General features: G+C 37.1%; 1 protein-coding gene across 1 annotated transcript in view; it reads left to right on the top strand.

The window, feature by feature from the left end:
- Nucleotides 1–339: 339 nt before the first annotated feature.
- LOC103506274 (epidermal growth factor receptor) overlaps nt 340–17,051 on the top strand; it is a 52,648-nt gene continuing 35,936 nt past the window's right edge. Inside the window, exons 1-3 of the mRNA XM_026821359.1 lie at nt 340–487; nt 9,719–10,027; nt 13,036–13,364. Coding sequence (XP_026677160.1) covers nt 340–487; nt 9,719–10,027; nt 13,036–13,364 — 786 coding nt within the window. The remainder of the gene's footprint in view (nt 488–9,718; nt 10,028–13,035; nt 13,365–17,051) is intronic.

Genomic DNA, 17,051 nt, shown 5'->3' with positions numbered 1-17,051 from the left:
GTCATATTAAGTTTATAGTATTCCATTTTAGTAATTTATTTTTATTTAATAAACCAATTTGATAAAGCAATAAATTATTTAAACAAATATTCAATTATTTATAAATAAAATCAACACTACTCTAGTCTTTGAAATATAATTTTAACTCCCAAATTGACAAATTGAATAATTCGATCGATTCTTTTCTCTTTCGGTCAGTAATCACTCGAATATAAAAACCCTCTGGTTCGACTTTGTTAGGTAAATTCCAAATCCCTTATTTCCGGTAAAACTCGGTTCGACTCCCCTTCCCCCTTATTGTAACATGCAGGATGCGCCATCCCTGGTGTTGTCATAATCATGTGGACCGGACTTTGGCTCGGCGTAGCTTGCCTGTGTCTGATAGCCGGGAGGGGAGCCCAGGCGCGGACCAATCATCCGAAAGGGTCCTTCCTTTCCAACTCGGGAGCGGGTGCCGACAAGGCGTCCGAATTTGTCAAAGGAAAAAGTAAGTATTGTTACTAACGCCAGTGGAGAAAAGGCTGCATCAAGGCACAACATTACGCTCATAATTACGTAAAGCCTTGGTAAGATTATGTTTTATTGTTACTAACGCCAGTGGAGAAAAGGCTGCATCAAGGCACAACATTACGCTCATAATTACGTAAAGCCTTGGTAAGATTATATTTTGGTTATGTAAAGATTTCAATGACAAAATAATATAATTTATTTTAATTCTTTTAATAATTAAAACACAATTTAATTATTGTGACTCGTTATCACGGGATTTCCATTTTCAACACGACATTTAGAATATACCGATATAGCCATAGGTATTTATATTTATTTATGATAATTTTCTAAGCTGCTCCTTGGTTGAAAATATTGGCACGTTATTTCGAAAGATTTACACCTGTCACAGGAACATCGTTTAGTCAGAATACATCAGAAGAGAACTGTTATCAGCAACGCATGGATGCAACTAGCATGATTTCTATTGTCAATACACATACATCAACATGTTTACTTTCTTACTGTTTCAACTAAAATACGATCAGTGGTGTACATTTAATTGAAAAAATCCAAAACTGTAAGCATCTCGGGTGTCCTATATATAGGACACTAGACTTATCTGGGTTAAAAATTATTGGAAAAGTTTTTTCATTTTCTTCAGGAGTAAACTCATCTTTCTCACAGAGTGACCGAAGCCCATTTTTCCATTCTAAATTGAAATTTGAAGCCCATTCTTTTCATGGGATAATGAATATTCTGTATCACTGTATTTGGCATCGGATGATTTCTCAGCCACACGTTCCGAGGGTCTGAGCTTGAGAGATGGGCACAAAATTTAAACAGAACTTCTCGAGCACACGGTGAATAACAATGCACTTCTGTATGCCCTCGTAAATAGTGACCGTATCTCGTTCAGTTAGGAGTTTTAATTCACTTTATTGTATTTCTAACACATCGAGAAACTTTTTTATTTTCTAAATAATTGTAATCCTGAGCTACGACTCTAGGCTGCCGAGGTTGACACCTTTAATATAGGTATGCAACGCTCGAGGAATAACTATAACATTTGAGCGCAATGAAGAAACGTGGTACCTATCTAGCTCAATAAAGTTGAACTTTCAAGTTTTGCTCAATATCTCTAAAGCCAACCAACACATATATCAAAGGATTCAAAAGTCAATTCGCCCTCAAATAAAGCTACTTTGATTGTGTAAGGCTAAAACTTGTATCGAAAATTTTACTTATGTTGCTGTGAATTCTCGAAGTCGTCAGCACTATATGCATACCTACCTGGTAGAAAATGCTGGAAATAAAGTCCCAAACTTGTAAACCACACAAAAAAAGTCCAATATGAGGCTTAGGTGTAGGGGCTAGACAGCCCTAAAGGATGAGTTAAGCTTCTACGAATCTCAAACCACACATTTTGGTGGATCGGATACGTCTTGGTTCAGATGTCAGATGACTTCAGATGTACAACTTACGAAGATAAGACTCAATAGCAATAATGACGATCAAGGACAAGGCAAAACTGGTTGAAGAAGAAAGATGTAGCAGAGACTTTAGTACCACACATAACGAGCACAGAGCAAGAGATGTTAGAAGCATACATTATAGAGCTAAATCAGCTGACAGCGGTACATAGCGCCAAAACTGAGAATTACATTATTGATCCCATAACATAATGGCATGTAGTATATTAGGTACATTTTACATATGATGTGATACATTTTACATATGATGTGATAGTGTGTTATAAGTTATAAGTATGAATCAACTATTTTCACCGTACCTTAGTAAGGGATAACATACATGGATGATTTCATTATTTTCAACGATATTTTTCTTGCTGATATAGCTTTGCCTTCTAGGTAACAAATGGCTCAACCAAAAGACCAAAACAATTAGGTACATTCTAAAACGGAAGAGAGCCAGGCCAGTCCGAATAAATCACTTGACCACTCGAGAAAAATAAACGAAATTAAAGCATTTGTGTTGGTTCGCACATTAGTTCTCAGAATCGGGGAGATTATTAACATAATACAATGCAAACATTGTGTTGATTTTTCTCACGAGAAAAGTTCAAATAATTTGAAGAAAGGCTTCGTTGAGGAATTGCTTGTGTCCACTATTTTATGTAATTAGACGCCAAGGAAATCCTATCCCAAAGATTCTACATCTTTGTTTGAACAGAATGTGAAGATAGTCTGCGAAATTCCAAACCATTAGGATAAATAAATTAGCGCATACAAATACAAAATCACACTCTGCATGGTAAATACCTATTGTATAACAAAATGCCAGGCAAAGTCAACAAGAAACTCAGAAATTATGCCAGCCTCTCTTGATATTGTAGCTCTAGTGAGGTGTTGTTGGTGTGTTTGTTGTTCAATTACTAAGTAGATATTTCTCGCTAAACACTTCACCCATATTTTCAGATTCTGAGTAAATGACGAAACTGGCGGACCGCCCGGTTTTCAGCTGATTTCAATGTCAGCAATAACTAATCCTTTTTATGTATTTACATATGTATCTATTTTTAGCCCGTCCTTCCTTTATTATTACGATAGTAATAAAAAAAAGGTCTAGTGGACGGGCTATTCGGTGTCGTCTGTCTGTCTGTCCCCATAGAAGGACTTTGGTCGACCTATATATCAAATTAAAGGTCTTTTTATCAGGAACACGAAAGGTCTAGTGGACGGGCTATTGTATTCGCTTCGGTGTCGTCTGTCTGTCTGTCCCCATCCCCATAGAAGGACTTTGGTCGACCTATATATCAAATTAAAGGTCTTTTTATCAGGAACACGAAAGTGGTGGTGCAAGTTTTGTCCAGAAAACCATAAAGCCAAAAAAATGTTTTTTTTTTTTACATTTTCTCACACAAATGAGCTCTGTTCTTGAAATTTGTCGCGACGACCTATGAACTCAAAGCGAGAAAGTTTCAGAGAACACTTCAGTCGATAATTTAAGACCGGTTTTAGCGTCACCTGTGTTAAGCTACGCCGAAAAAAGCCAATAAATGGATGAGTGACTTAAAATACGGGCTAAAAAATTCCCGGAGGGACAGGCCCAGCTTGTTGTGTCCTTTTCGTGTGTACACTTGTCTTGATTGAACATTTGGAGTATTGGACTACGTAAAAAAAAGTGTTTCTTAAGTTTAAATTTGTCATAATATCACTTGTTTTTATACTCGGCTTAGTTTGATTTTTTATTATTTTATAATACTTAAACTTATATTTCATTAATTTTTTTGGTAAATAAATAATTAAAAGAGATAAGTATCTTTATTCTTCCACAGCATGATGGAGATATTCTCTGCTCTTATCTACCAAATTCAATCTATGGGTCCAGAGCACCTCCGGTTTCTGTACAAGTTGTATCTTGTACCTAAATAAGTGGGTACCTATCTTTGAGTCAGTTCACCGTATAGTCTTCTTATTTTATAAGGAAGATAACAGAAAACCAAAATAGCAAAGTTCCAAGATCTAATTTAAGTTGTGAGTTGTGGACAGCAAGTTCAAATGGTACCTACTGCCTGCTATACTAAATGATACACTATTAGGCGCATCTATTTCACATGTTTTCTTCGGCATTTAAAAGAGAAATAGAGAATTTAGAAATTGATTCATGGAGAAAAGAATGACGTCTTTAAAGATGGTTAAAATGGAAAGGATGAAAAGAGAACTAGAGCACCTCCGGTTTCTGTACAAGTTGTATCTTTTACCTATATAAGTGGGTATACCTATCTTTGAGTCAGTTCACCGTATGTTCTTCTTATTTTATAAGGTAGATAACAGAAAACCAAAATAGCAAAGTTCCAAGATCTAATTTAAGTTGTGAGTTGTGGACAGCAAGTTCGAATGGTGCCTACTGCCTGCAATACCAAATGGTACACTATTAGGCGCATCTATTTCACATGTTTTCTTCGGCATTTAAAAGAGAAATAGATATTTTAGAAATTGATTGATGGAGAAAAGAATGACGTCTTTAAAGATGGTTAAAATGGAAAGGATGAAAAGAGAACCCGACCCCACATCAGCATGGGATAAGTTCAATACGGGCTTAAAAATTTCCGGAGGGACAGGCCCAGCTTGTTGAGTCCTTTTTCTTGTGTACACTTGATTGAACATTTGGAGTATTGGACTACGTAAAAAAAGTGTTTCTTAAGTTTAAATTTGTCATAATATCACTTGTTTTTATACTCGTACGTCTATTACATATGTATTATAATCCATATGATAAGTTCAAGTTGAAGGCGCTATTGACGTGTGACTAACTTGTACTTACTTTGATGTATGATAGTAATAGTAGTCATAACTTAGAGCGTATGCGATGGTCACTTGATCTTGATATACGTGTCGAGAATGAATATTTTGCACAGCGCGCAGCGGTTAATCCATATCTGTGGCTTTTGCAATGACATGAAGTTTTGACCACAGGACCCGAGATACTTATCTAATCCCGTGTTCTGGGAAGATATCAGATATAATTATTTTCAGTTCTTTCCAAGCTGGGTTGTCAATATGTGGGATCTCCGTACATCACTAGTTATTAAAATTCGTGGAATCGTGAAATGGCTCAACCTTAGTGATTATGACTCTGGCATTCTGTCTTAGCTGTGTCGTATTTGTAGATAAGCTTAACTCATGGATCTGTGATTTATGCGCAGCGGTAGTGTAAACCAACTCACCATCAGTGGTTCGTAATGTGTTGAATCACCAAATTTCTTTTTCGTTTTGTAAGTACTGAGGTGCCCAAGTACAATATTTAACTGCATATGGAATTCCATATGCAGTTATAATCATGAAGATTTTTGATTCAAAATGATTTTGTGCATTATGTGAATGTGTGTATAGATTTTGGGTGTACTTTTGTGGAGAGGTTACATGTGATTTATTAAACAGAGCCGCAACCAATTGGGAAACGTGATTGAGCCATGGTTCTCCCACTATATGATTGGGAGTCGTCGTGTTCATGTATCTCGGACTCTCCCATAGCAACATGGTCCATTATTATGTCTAATTTAGCACTACAAGTTTGTTATGAGAAAATCGAGGTATCTTTGGAGAGTCGTGTATATCGTCCATCTGATGTAAAATTCTAAAATTTTCAAGCATTGCACCGCAAACAAAGAACATAAATCAAAGCCTTTGTGTTTAATTGGACAACAAGCCTCTTCCAAATCATCCTGAAAAGGACTCGGGGTGTGTGAAAAACATTGACCTACATATTATAGGGGTTTCAAAAACGCCAAGTGTCTGGATATTACAAACAGAAGCATGTTTGTAACTTCTAAATGACTGAGATATGATTTAGTTAAATTTAGTTTTGTTGCAAACACCATTTAATTTTGCAAATGAGCAACCTGAACTACTTTCTAAAATCTAGAGACACATGGGATGTATTTCAAATATCCTGAACCCATAAAAAATTCAAATCTTGGAAATGAATGAATGAATTAGCTATGGAAGTTTAGAATAAATCAAGAAATAAAAAAAAAAGACATGTTTAATAACATGACGATTCCGTAATTCCAAGCCATGACACGAGTAGGTAAGTATTCTACCCACGCGATCTTAGTTCACGTCAGTCACCCTCCAGGGTAACTTTGTCTCACGTCTGAGCTTTGTCACCGATTCGATGTCTGAAGCGGTCAAGTCAGTTTCATCAACTCACAACAGATTACTAATCTTCCAGTTGGCTTCAATTGTTCAATTTATTTTCGTGTCCAAAGAAGCGAAACTTTTCAGTAAAAAATGGTTTGTTCCCTGAATTGCTTCACATTGAGATTTGAGGAATTAAAAATAGTTTCGGGCTGTACTGACGAGCTTTGTCACCGATTCGATGTCTGAAGCGGTCAAGTCAGTTTCATCAACTCACAACAGATTACTAATCTTCCAGTTGGCTTCAATTGTTCAATTTATTTTTGTGTCTAAAGAAACGAAACTTTTCAGTAAAAAATGGTTTGTTCCCTGAATTGCTTCACATTGAGATTTGAGGAATTAAAAATAGTTTCGGGCTGTACTGACGTGTCTGGTGCTAAATTTATTCAAAATATTCACAGTTCCATACCTTCAAGTTGAGGAACACAGTATACCGTATGGATATTTGATAGTTGGCCAAAGCAATTGACAAGAGCTTGAGCCAAGGTTCTGGTGTTGCCTCATAAAAAAACTCGTTTTTCTCTTCAACATTTGTACCAGAGAGTCTGGGAGATAATCTCAGTGTTGGCTTGAGGTCCCAGGCAAGGCTCAGTCATGATCTAACTCCTTGTGCGGAAATGATATGCTGTGTACGATCGAATCCTCGTACCTATTCTTGTAATCTTGGCGATCCATGAGATGGGAATGCGGTGCCAAAGCGTCACCGTGACAAATGCCAACTTTCAGGTAAATTCATGTGGAACTTCCAACTCCTTTTGGATTCCAGAATGCAACTCACCTTGAGCCTTCAGAATCTTGTCATTATCAGGAGAGGTTTATGAGAAGGGATTTCACTAAGGAAGACAAAAACCATTAGCCGGTGCAGTGTTTTGTTTCTCCATTCCCAAGTCAAGTTCGACATCCGAATCTTAATTTGCCTGTCAGAAAAAGAAGATTCATTTGAACTCAATTTGAAGGTTTTTATTTCGACCGACTCGAGTAGTCTTCATCTTCATGTTTTCAATCAATGTCTAATCCTGGGGACATTCTGTGATAAGGAATCAACACACCTGATTTGTCTTCATTTTTGGGAAGACAAAAACCATTAGCCCGTGCAGTGTTTTGCTTCTCCATTCCCAAGTCAAGTTCGACATCCGAATCTTAATTTGCCTGTCAGAAAAAGAAGATTCATTTGAACCCAATTTGAAGGTTTTTATTTCGACCGACTCGAGTAGGCTTCATCTTCATGTTTTCAATCAATGTCTAATCCTGGGGACATTCTGTGATAAGGAATCAACACACCTGATTTGTCTTCATTTTTATTTCTGATGGAAGAAATTTTTTGAATAAATTTTAGACTTGGTGACTTTTTTCTTCTTATTAGCCACAAATCGGTTAGATTGAAAGATCATTTTCTGATGGAAGAAATTTTTTGAATAAATTTTAGACTTGGTGACTTTTTTCTTCTTATTAGCCACAAATCGGTTAGATTGAAAGATCATACAGGGTGGGTGATGTCCAAAAAAATTACACAGATATAAGTTGAACTTCTAACTTCAATTTGTAGGTAAATGTGTGATTCAAGTTTAAACACCCTGTAACTTATACGAGATCTCCTCTATCTCTTTCATTGAATCAAAAATATTGTCATTTGTGTATTCTCTGATTATTCATAAAAAAAAAATAACAACCCGAACTGCCTGGGTGGCTATGGCAGGTCTAACAACTCAATTTAGAAGACGAAGGGAAAAAATCATAAAATCCATTATTTATGATAATTTTCTAAGCTGCTCCTTGGTTGAAAATATTGGCACGTTATTTCGAAAGATTTACACCTGTCACAGGAACATCGTTTAGTCAGATCACTTAGCAACCTTGATCCTAGAGGTACATCCTGGGATGCCTAGGTCAAGGATGACTCTATCAACTTGATAGGCAATGCTGCAAGTCATTAAAGAAAACCCGGTAGACAAATCCAATGATGAACTTCTTAACGATCTTGTTTGTATCAATTCTTCCAATTATTCTTCTAGTAATTGTTAGTGGTCATTTGCTCAAAGTGCTGGCAATTGTCACTATTGCTCGAACTCGAACGTTGTTCAAGTTCCAAGACGAACAGTTAAAAGAGTTCAAGCTTTCTGATTTTTTATTCACCTTTGTCTTCCTCTTGTTAATGAACTTACTAATTTACAAAAATAACTGGAATCGTACTCTTCTTCTTGTTTCCGTAGTTTCTACGTGGTCCTATAAAATACACAGCAGTCCGTTCACATATGTTGTCTATGAGGGGAATAACTCGTCTCGTACTAAGTTCAACTGTCCGAAATTTCAATATAAATCAGTCAAATTGATGGATGGTTTAATTTTGTCAGATTTTCAGAAAGAAAATAACAACCCGAACTGCCTGGGTGGCTATGGCAGGTCTAACAACTCAATTTAGAAGACGAAGGGAAAAAATCATAAAATCCACTTTACACAATATTCAAATTCAAATGAGAGACGTTTCTGTGTGTATTTCCAAGTCCGATGTCATATTCGTATAACAACCCGAACTGCCTGGGTGGCTGTGGCAGGTCTAACAACTCAATTTAGAAGACGAAGGGAAAAAAATCATAAAATCCACTTTACACAATATTCAAATTCAAATGAGAGACGTTTCTGTGTGTATTTCCAAGTCCGATGTCATATTCGTTTAGTGTTGTTTTGTTTATCTTGATTTTGTTCGGAAAGCCAAATTCAATCAAATTACTTGATAGCGTATTAAATTTGTTTTTTGAACTTTTGAAGACGAGTTTAAATTGTTTTGGGTATGCAACCTGGTATTACGCTAGCATTCGTTGCGTTGTGTCATCAACCTGACATTGACTTTGATTTGGTTGTCGAATGTTTTTCTTTCTTGCCTGTTTATGTTGATTTTGTTCGGAAAGCCAAATTCAATCGAATTACTTGATAGCGTATTGAATTTGTTTTTTGAACTTTTGAAGACGAGTTTAAATTGTTTTGGGTATGCATCCTGGTATTACGCTAGCATTCGTTGCGTTGTGTCATCAACCTGACATTGACTTTGATTTGGTTGAAATTGGGGTCTTTTCTGACGAAATTCCTGTGTGCGGAGTCCAGTATGTATGACTATTCCTGTATTGACTAAAGCTATTACTAGTATTATAGGATGAATTAGAATGGGTATGAAAATTCCTAGTTGTTCAAAAGATCTTTAAATGATATAAACACTTTATCTACACGTCAAGTCATGTTTCCGTGGAAATTGACGAAAGATTAAGGGCTTTTGGACATACTGTAAATGGGTTTATAGCTCCCCCTTTCGAAAATCCCACAACACACCAATTTGCCCAGCATAGTTTTCACCTTTTCACTCAATCTTACCAAGTCATGTTTCCGTGGAAATTGAGGAAAGATTAAGGGCTTTTGGACATACTGTAAATGGGTTTATAGCTCCCCCTTTCGAAAATCCCAGAACACACCAATTTGCCCAGCATAGTTTTCACCTTTTCACTCAATCTTACTCTTATCTTGTTTGCCCGTCGTAGTATTCACTCAATCTCACCCTTCTCGTTTCTCCCCTCCAGGTGACCGGCTATGTTCTTATCTCCCACGTAGATGTCAAGAGGATAGTCCTCCCCAAGCTACAGATCATCCGAGGTCGTACCACGTTCAAACTGAGTGTGCACGACGACTCAATCTCACCCTTCTCGTTTCTCCCCTCCAGGTGACCGGCTATGTTCTTATCTCCCACGTAGATGTCAAGAGGATAGTCCTCCCCAAGCTACAGATCATCCGAGGTCGTACCACGTTCAAACTGAGTGTGCACGACGAAGATTTCTCCCTTCTTATTCTGCTGTCCAAAATGAACAACCTGGAGATGCCTGCTCTCAGAGGTAAGATATGTTTGACCTGGAATTGTAAGATACATGTGACCTTGAATTAAATTTACTTTTTGGGGTATGGTGCTGAACTAAATTTATTTTGTAGGGAAATAGCCTTGAATTTTCCTTTCTTATGGTCCAAAATGACTGAATTGTAAGATACATGTGACCTTGAATGAAATTTACTTTTTGGGGTATGGTGCTGAACTAAATTTATTTTGTAGGGAAATAGCCTTGAATTTTCCTTTCTTATGGTCCAAAATGGCAAACTGAAGATGCCTGCTCTCAGAGGTAAGATACATTTGACCTTGAACTGTAAAATCCATTCGAACTTGAACTAAATTAACTTTATGAAAAATGGCCTTGATCTAAATATCCCATAAGGCTTATGGGGTATGTCCTTGAACTAAATTTACTTTGTGAGACATGAGCTTGAAATATATTTCCTTTGTGAAAAATGGCCTTGAATTAAATTTACGTTGTGATATGACCTTGAACTAAATTTACTTTGTGCGGTGTCGTCATCCCTGCTGCAATACCATCACTCCTAAAACGCCCAATGCCAAGTGGGTATGGGTAATGAAAATCATGGCCCCTTGGACCTTAGCACAGTAGAAAATTTATCTGACGTAACGGCTTAGCATAATATGAGCCGTATGCAAACTAAACTTTTTTTTTAATTTCACCATTAAAATCTCCGGAATAGAGAAAAGGTATTGCATAATACTCTTGGAAACATATTAGCTATTATTTTGGTATGAAGAGAAATAGACAGGACTCTACTGTATAACATACCAGTGTTCCAAGTTCCAAGTAGAAGCTTTACCAATGCCATGGCTATTACCATACCAAAACCATATTCCAACACACTAAATATACAGGGTGTCATAGTTGCTATTGTATAACAAAATGCCAGGCAAAGTCAACAAGAAACTCAGAAATTATGCCAGCCTCTCTTGATATTGTAGCTCTAGTGAGGTGTTGTTGGTGTGTTTGTTGTTCAATTACTAAGTAGATATTTCTCGCTAAACACTTCACCCATATTTTCAGATTCTGAGTAAATGACGAAACTGGCGGACCGCCCGGTTTTCAGCTGATTTCAATGTTAGCAATAACTAATCCTTTTTATGTATTTACATATGTATCTATTTTTAGCCCGTCCTTCCTTTATTATTACGATAGTGATAAAAAAAGGTCTAGTGGACGGGCTATTGTATTCGCTTCGGTGTCGTCTGTCTGTCTGTCCCCATAGAAGGACTTTGGTCGACCTATATATCAAATTAAAGGTCTTTTTATCAGGAACACGAAAGTTGATTTTGTTCGGAGTTTAAATTGTTTTGGGTATGCATCCTGGTATTACGCTAGCATTCGTTGCGTTGTGTCATCAACCTGACATTGACTTTGATTTGGTTGTCGAATGTTTTTCTTTCTTGCCTGACAGGTTGTTGTTGTTGTTTTTGTATTGCAGTAAGAGTTGGATCATGCAGGGCATCAATTCCGTAAGCATTAGGTTGAGAATATCATATAAGGTGGGTATCTGAGTGTCTGGTATCTACATAGGTATTGTGTGTAATTTTCTCTTATTGCTTTGAACCCGACTCTAATTTCATGATTGTGTAACCGGGAGCCACAAATATTTTCATTATTCAAGACCAAGATAAGAGAATGGTTGTTCCGTTATTGCCTTGTAGTAGCTTATCAGTTGTGTTTTGTCCTTTTGTCAGAGTATCTCCTATGGCTTTAGTCAATACTTTCTTTTGTGCTTTCGTATTTCAAACCTGGAGAGGATTTGGAATTGAAATTGCTTCTTCTTGTGTGTTAAAGACCTGAAGAATGTATGCGTGTCTCCCACTCACTTGACTCAGTGCGAGATGAAGAATGAGATGGTCCATAGATAGGCAAATACCTAGAATCTACATAGTCCATTAGATTAGTCAGATAGACTTCGGTACACATTTTTAGAACTGACGTAACACAAACGGGCGACCTACGCATCTCGAGATGCTGAAGACTGGCGGATAGCTTGATAGTCTGGATACCGTGGATCGATCTTACGAGATCAAAGACTTTGCTGGAATCAGCGGGACTATTGGGAGTAACACGTTTCTAGTGACAGGCTCAGGCGGCAACCCCCCATGAGGATTGTAGGATTAGGCTCTGAACCTATCAGTCTGTCAGAAATAGGAAACAAATATGGATGCATCGTTGAAATAGTAGGACTCCATGTTTTCTAATATACCTGATCCCTGATGGAGCATGAATATTGTATGATGATATAGGTAATGCAAACAGCCAAATGAGCATGTTATTAAAAAAGGAATCTCATCTTATGTATGACTAGAAGTTGAACAGAATTTTATTGTCGGCAGATAGATAGATAGATAGCCACATAGGTAGATACAATTTTCTCATTTATTGTATATTGAAATGTTAGAGGGATAAAATCTCGTACGTCCCGAAAGGTCCCTTTCTCCCAGCATATATGTATAACTAGAAGTTGAACAGAATTTTATTGTCGGCAGATAGATAGATAGCCACATAGGTAGATACAATTTTCTCGTTTATTGTATATTGAAATGTTGGAGGGATAAAATCTCGTACGTCCCGAAAGGTCCCTTTCTCCCAGCATTTTCGTATTCGAACAGCATTTTCCCTCAAGGTAAGGTTGTTCCACATTGGTAGATACAATTTTCTCATTTATTGTATATTGAAATGTTAGAGGGATAAAATCTCGTACGTCCCGAAAGGTCCCTTTCTCCCAGCATTTTCGTATTCGAACAGCATTTTCCCTCAAGGTAAGGTTGTTTTACACCTGAGCCACTTTGGGCTTTTTGTGTACAATCCCAGTCATACTAACAATCTTCTTTTCCTTCGCAGATATCTTGGCTGGTACGGCCGGCATGTTCAACAACTACAATCTGTGCCACGTCAAAACCATCAACTGGGAGGAGATCCTCTCGCTAGCGCCCGTGGTTCGTGTACAATCCCAGTCATACTAACAATCTTCTTTTCCTTCGCAGATATCTTGGCCGGTACGGCCGGCATGTTCAACAACTACAATCTGTGCCACGTCAAAACCATCAACTGGGAGGAGATCCTCTCGCTAGCGCCCGTGGTTCAGCCGGTCTACGTGTACAACTTCGAGCAGCCGGAGCGCGAGTGTCCGCCCTGTGACAAATCCTGTACAGCGGGGTGCTGGGGCGAGGGCCCGGAGAATTGTCAGCGCTTCTCGAAGATCAACTGCTCACCTCAGTGCGCCCAGGGGAGGTGTTTTGGGCCGAAACCGCGCGAGTGTTGTCATCTGTTCTGCGCGGGAGGCTGCACGGGACCCAAGCAGAGCGATTGTCTGGTAAGTTTGTTGCGCCCTTAGGTCAAATTCAGTTGGATCTTGGCATGGATGTAATAGAATGTGCCTTGAAGTAATGCGAAAGCGGTTCCAAGGTCAAATTCAATTTTCTAATATTCACCCGGTTAAGGGTTTATCAGTTGTGTTCTGTTCTTTTGTCAGAGTGTCTCCTATGGCTTTAGTCAATACTTTCTTTTGTGCTTTCGTATTTCAAACCTGGAGAGGATTTGGAATTGAAATTGCTTCTTCTTGCTGAGAGCCTCTTCTGTAGCTTGAAGGTGAAATTTTTATTCAAAATGCACATCGACTTTTCGATCTATAATTCCAGCGAATATATGTATTTTATATTTCGCTTTAAGTCTAATCTACTGTCTTTATTACTCGATCATATCATTCTCATGTCGTTATAATTGACACAGATTCCGCCAATCATGTCAATGCAACAGAATTACACATGTTTAGCAGTAAAATAGTAAATACATATATCCTGTGCTTTCATGTGCAAGGAGCTAAAAAACTGAAGCCCTATTTCTTCTTGCTGAGAGCCTCTTCTGTTGCTTGAAGGTGAAATTTTTGTTCAAAATGCACATCGACTTTTCGATCTATAATTCCAGCAAATATATGTATTTTATATTTCGCTTTAAGTCTAATCTACTGTTTTTATTACTCGATCATATCATTCTCATGTCGTTATAATTGACACAGATTCCGCCAATCATGTCAATGCAACAGAATTTACACATGTTTAGCAGTAAAATAGTAAATACATATATCCTGTGCTTTCATGTGCAAGGAGCTAAAAAACTGAAGCCCTCAGGGGTAGTCATTACGTGCTTAGTGTCTAGTTATAGAGGCATTGATGCATTGTAAAGAATTCAGAATCCAAACCACATTTTCCAACCGAGGTCAAATTCAATTTTTTAATATTCACCCGGTTAAGGGAGGCAAAAATATCTGTCTGTGTAACAAAGTGGGGGGAGTAGCTGTACGTACAAGGTATACATCAAGTAGATATCCAATGGTTAAGCAACTATGAAGTGTCAAACCGATTACGGTGGTAGGGGAGGAAAATGACGTAAACTATTTACGTTATTAAGGAAACAAAGCAAATTACTACTTGGAATTATTATTGGTTTTAATTTAGTTTAAATGTCAAAATGATATAAACACTTTATCTACACGTCAAGTCATGTTTCCGTGGAAATTGACGAAAGATTAAGGGCTTTTGGACATACTGTAAATGGGTTTATAGCTCCCCCTTTCGAAAATCCCACAACACACCAATTTGCCCAGCATAGTTTTCACCTTTTCACTCAATCTTACGAATCTCAAAGGGAGGTAGAAAATTTACAGCGAAAGTGGGGGAGTACCTCTATAAATTATACATCATGATAGTAATATTCAAATTCTCAATATTCAAGCCGAGGCTGCTTATTATTCCAATTTCTCCTACATTTCATACACGGAATTGCAATGCTGAATTGTTCACTTGCAGGGATTAAGTTCATATTTATAAGTTCGATCATAAATTTGTAAACGATATACTTTACTTGGTAGAGAACTAGTTTATTTCTTCTAACTGGGGATTAAGTTCATATTTATAAGTTCGATCATAAATTTGTAAACGATATACTTTACTTGGTAGAGAACTAGTTTATTTCTTCTAAACAAACTGAAGATGCCTGCTCTCAGAGGTAAGATACATTTGACCTTGAATTGTAAAATCCATTCGACCTTGAACTAAATTAACTTTATGAAAAATGGCCTTGATCTAACTATCCCTTATGGGGTATGTCCTTGAACTAAATTTACTTTGTGAGACATGACCTTGAAATATATTTCCTTTGTGAAAAATGGCCTTGAATTAAATTTACGTTGTGATATGACCTTGAACTAAATTTACTTTGTGCGGTGTTGCCTTGAACTAAATTGACTTTGTGAGAAATGGACTTGCTTTGAATTTTTTTGACCTTTGCATCTCAAGAGAATAGAACAGAAATCTTTGGCCACTTGGAAGTCTGAGGACTGAAATTACCAGTGAGAGTGAATGATTAAGTAGATACCTCCTTTTCCTTATCTTCAGGGGTAGTCATTACGTGCTTAGTGTCTAGTTATAGAGGCATTGATGCATTGTAAAGAATTCAGAATCCAAACCACATTTTCCAGTGTTTACTACTACTTACTTTTATAATAAAAAACACAAGAAAAATAAAATGTAAATATCTACAAAGTAAATTCTCATAAAAAGAATTGACGTTTTGAAATCCCAGGGATACTTTTCATACTATTCAAAGAATTTTGGTGACTATTTATTGTTGTTTTATTGTCAATAAAAACCTCACTTAATGACCAGGGAAATGAATAAAAACCTTAAAAGGGAAGTGAGTGCCCATCTAAAAGGAAATAACTGAAATCAGGGTAGTATGAAACATTTATGTTGTGAGGTTTCGTTCATGAACGGAGATGGTAAAACTTAAAATGAAAATACTTGGTGGGGAAAATATGAAGGGCGAAAATACAATTGGGCTTTTTCCCCTTCTTAAATCTGGCTTTTGAATGAGTTGGGCTAGCAGCAAAAGTTCTTTAAAAACACATATCGGATTTTGAAATCTCAGTACAAGTCCATCCTGTATGTATGTATCTAGGTAGGCAATAAAATGAAGTACTTATCCTATGATTGTAAGCATTATTTAATTGCTTTCTCTGTGTAGATATAGGTACTCATAAGATAGCATCATTATGTTCATTTGGGAACTCAAACAATACCGCCGGTCACATTTGGAGAACAAAAAACAATTTAAATATTGCTCCTACATAGCTCTAGAGAAGAACTACTAGCTTTGGACAGGGAGCAATGAGCATTGTAACAGGAGGAATTCATATACGTCATAATCTCGTGCTCGTGCCCCATGACTTGTGGAAGTAAAGAAGTCAGGCAGCATTAGAAATTTAGACGAAAAGTCAAATTGTGCTTATAATAAAATTATAAAATAAAATATACCTTGTTTATCCTGCTCGAATGAGACTAAAAAGTCCCTTTGCCCAAGCATTCTGACGTGAACATGACATAGGAACAGACCATATTACAAACAGAAGCATGTTTGTAACTTCTAAATGACTGAGATATGATTTAGTTGTCTTGCAAACACCATTTAATTTTGCAAATGAGCAACCTGAACTACTTTCTAAAATCTAGAGACACATGGGATGTATTTCAAATATCCTGATCCATCTAAAAGGAAATAACTGAAATCAGGGTAGTATGAAACATTATGTTGTGAGGTTTCGTTCATGAACGGAGATGTAAAATGAAAATACTTGCTGGGGAAAATATGAAGGGCGAAAATACAATTGGGCTTCTTCCCCTTCTTAAATCTGGCTTTTGAATGAGTTGGGCTAGCAGCAAAAGTTCTTTAAAACACATATCGGATTTTGAAATCTCAGTACAAGTCCATCCTGTATGTATGTATCTAGGTAGGCAATAAAATGAAGTACTTATCCTATGATTGTAAGCATTATTTAATTGCTTTCTCTGTGTAGATATAGGTACTCATAAGATAGCATCATTATGTTCATTTGGGAACTCAAACAATACCGCCGGTCACATTTGGAGAACAAAAAACAATTTAAATATTGCTCCTACATAGCTCTAGAGAAGAACTACTAGCTTTGGACAGGGAGCAATGAGCA

The sequence above is a fragment of the Diaphorina citri genome, unplaced genomic scaffold (genome assembly GCF_000475195.1).
Source record: "Diaphorina citri unplaced genomic scaffold, Diaci psyllid genome assembly version 1.1 scaffold224, whole genome shotgun sequence".
Lineage (NCBI taxonomy): Eukaryota > Metazoa > Arthropoda > Insecta > Hemiptera > Psyllidae > Diaphorina > Diaphorina citri.
This window is presented reverse-complemented; position numbering and strand designations above follow the sequence as displayed.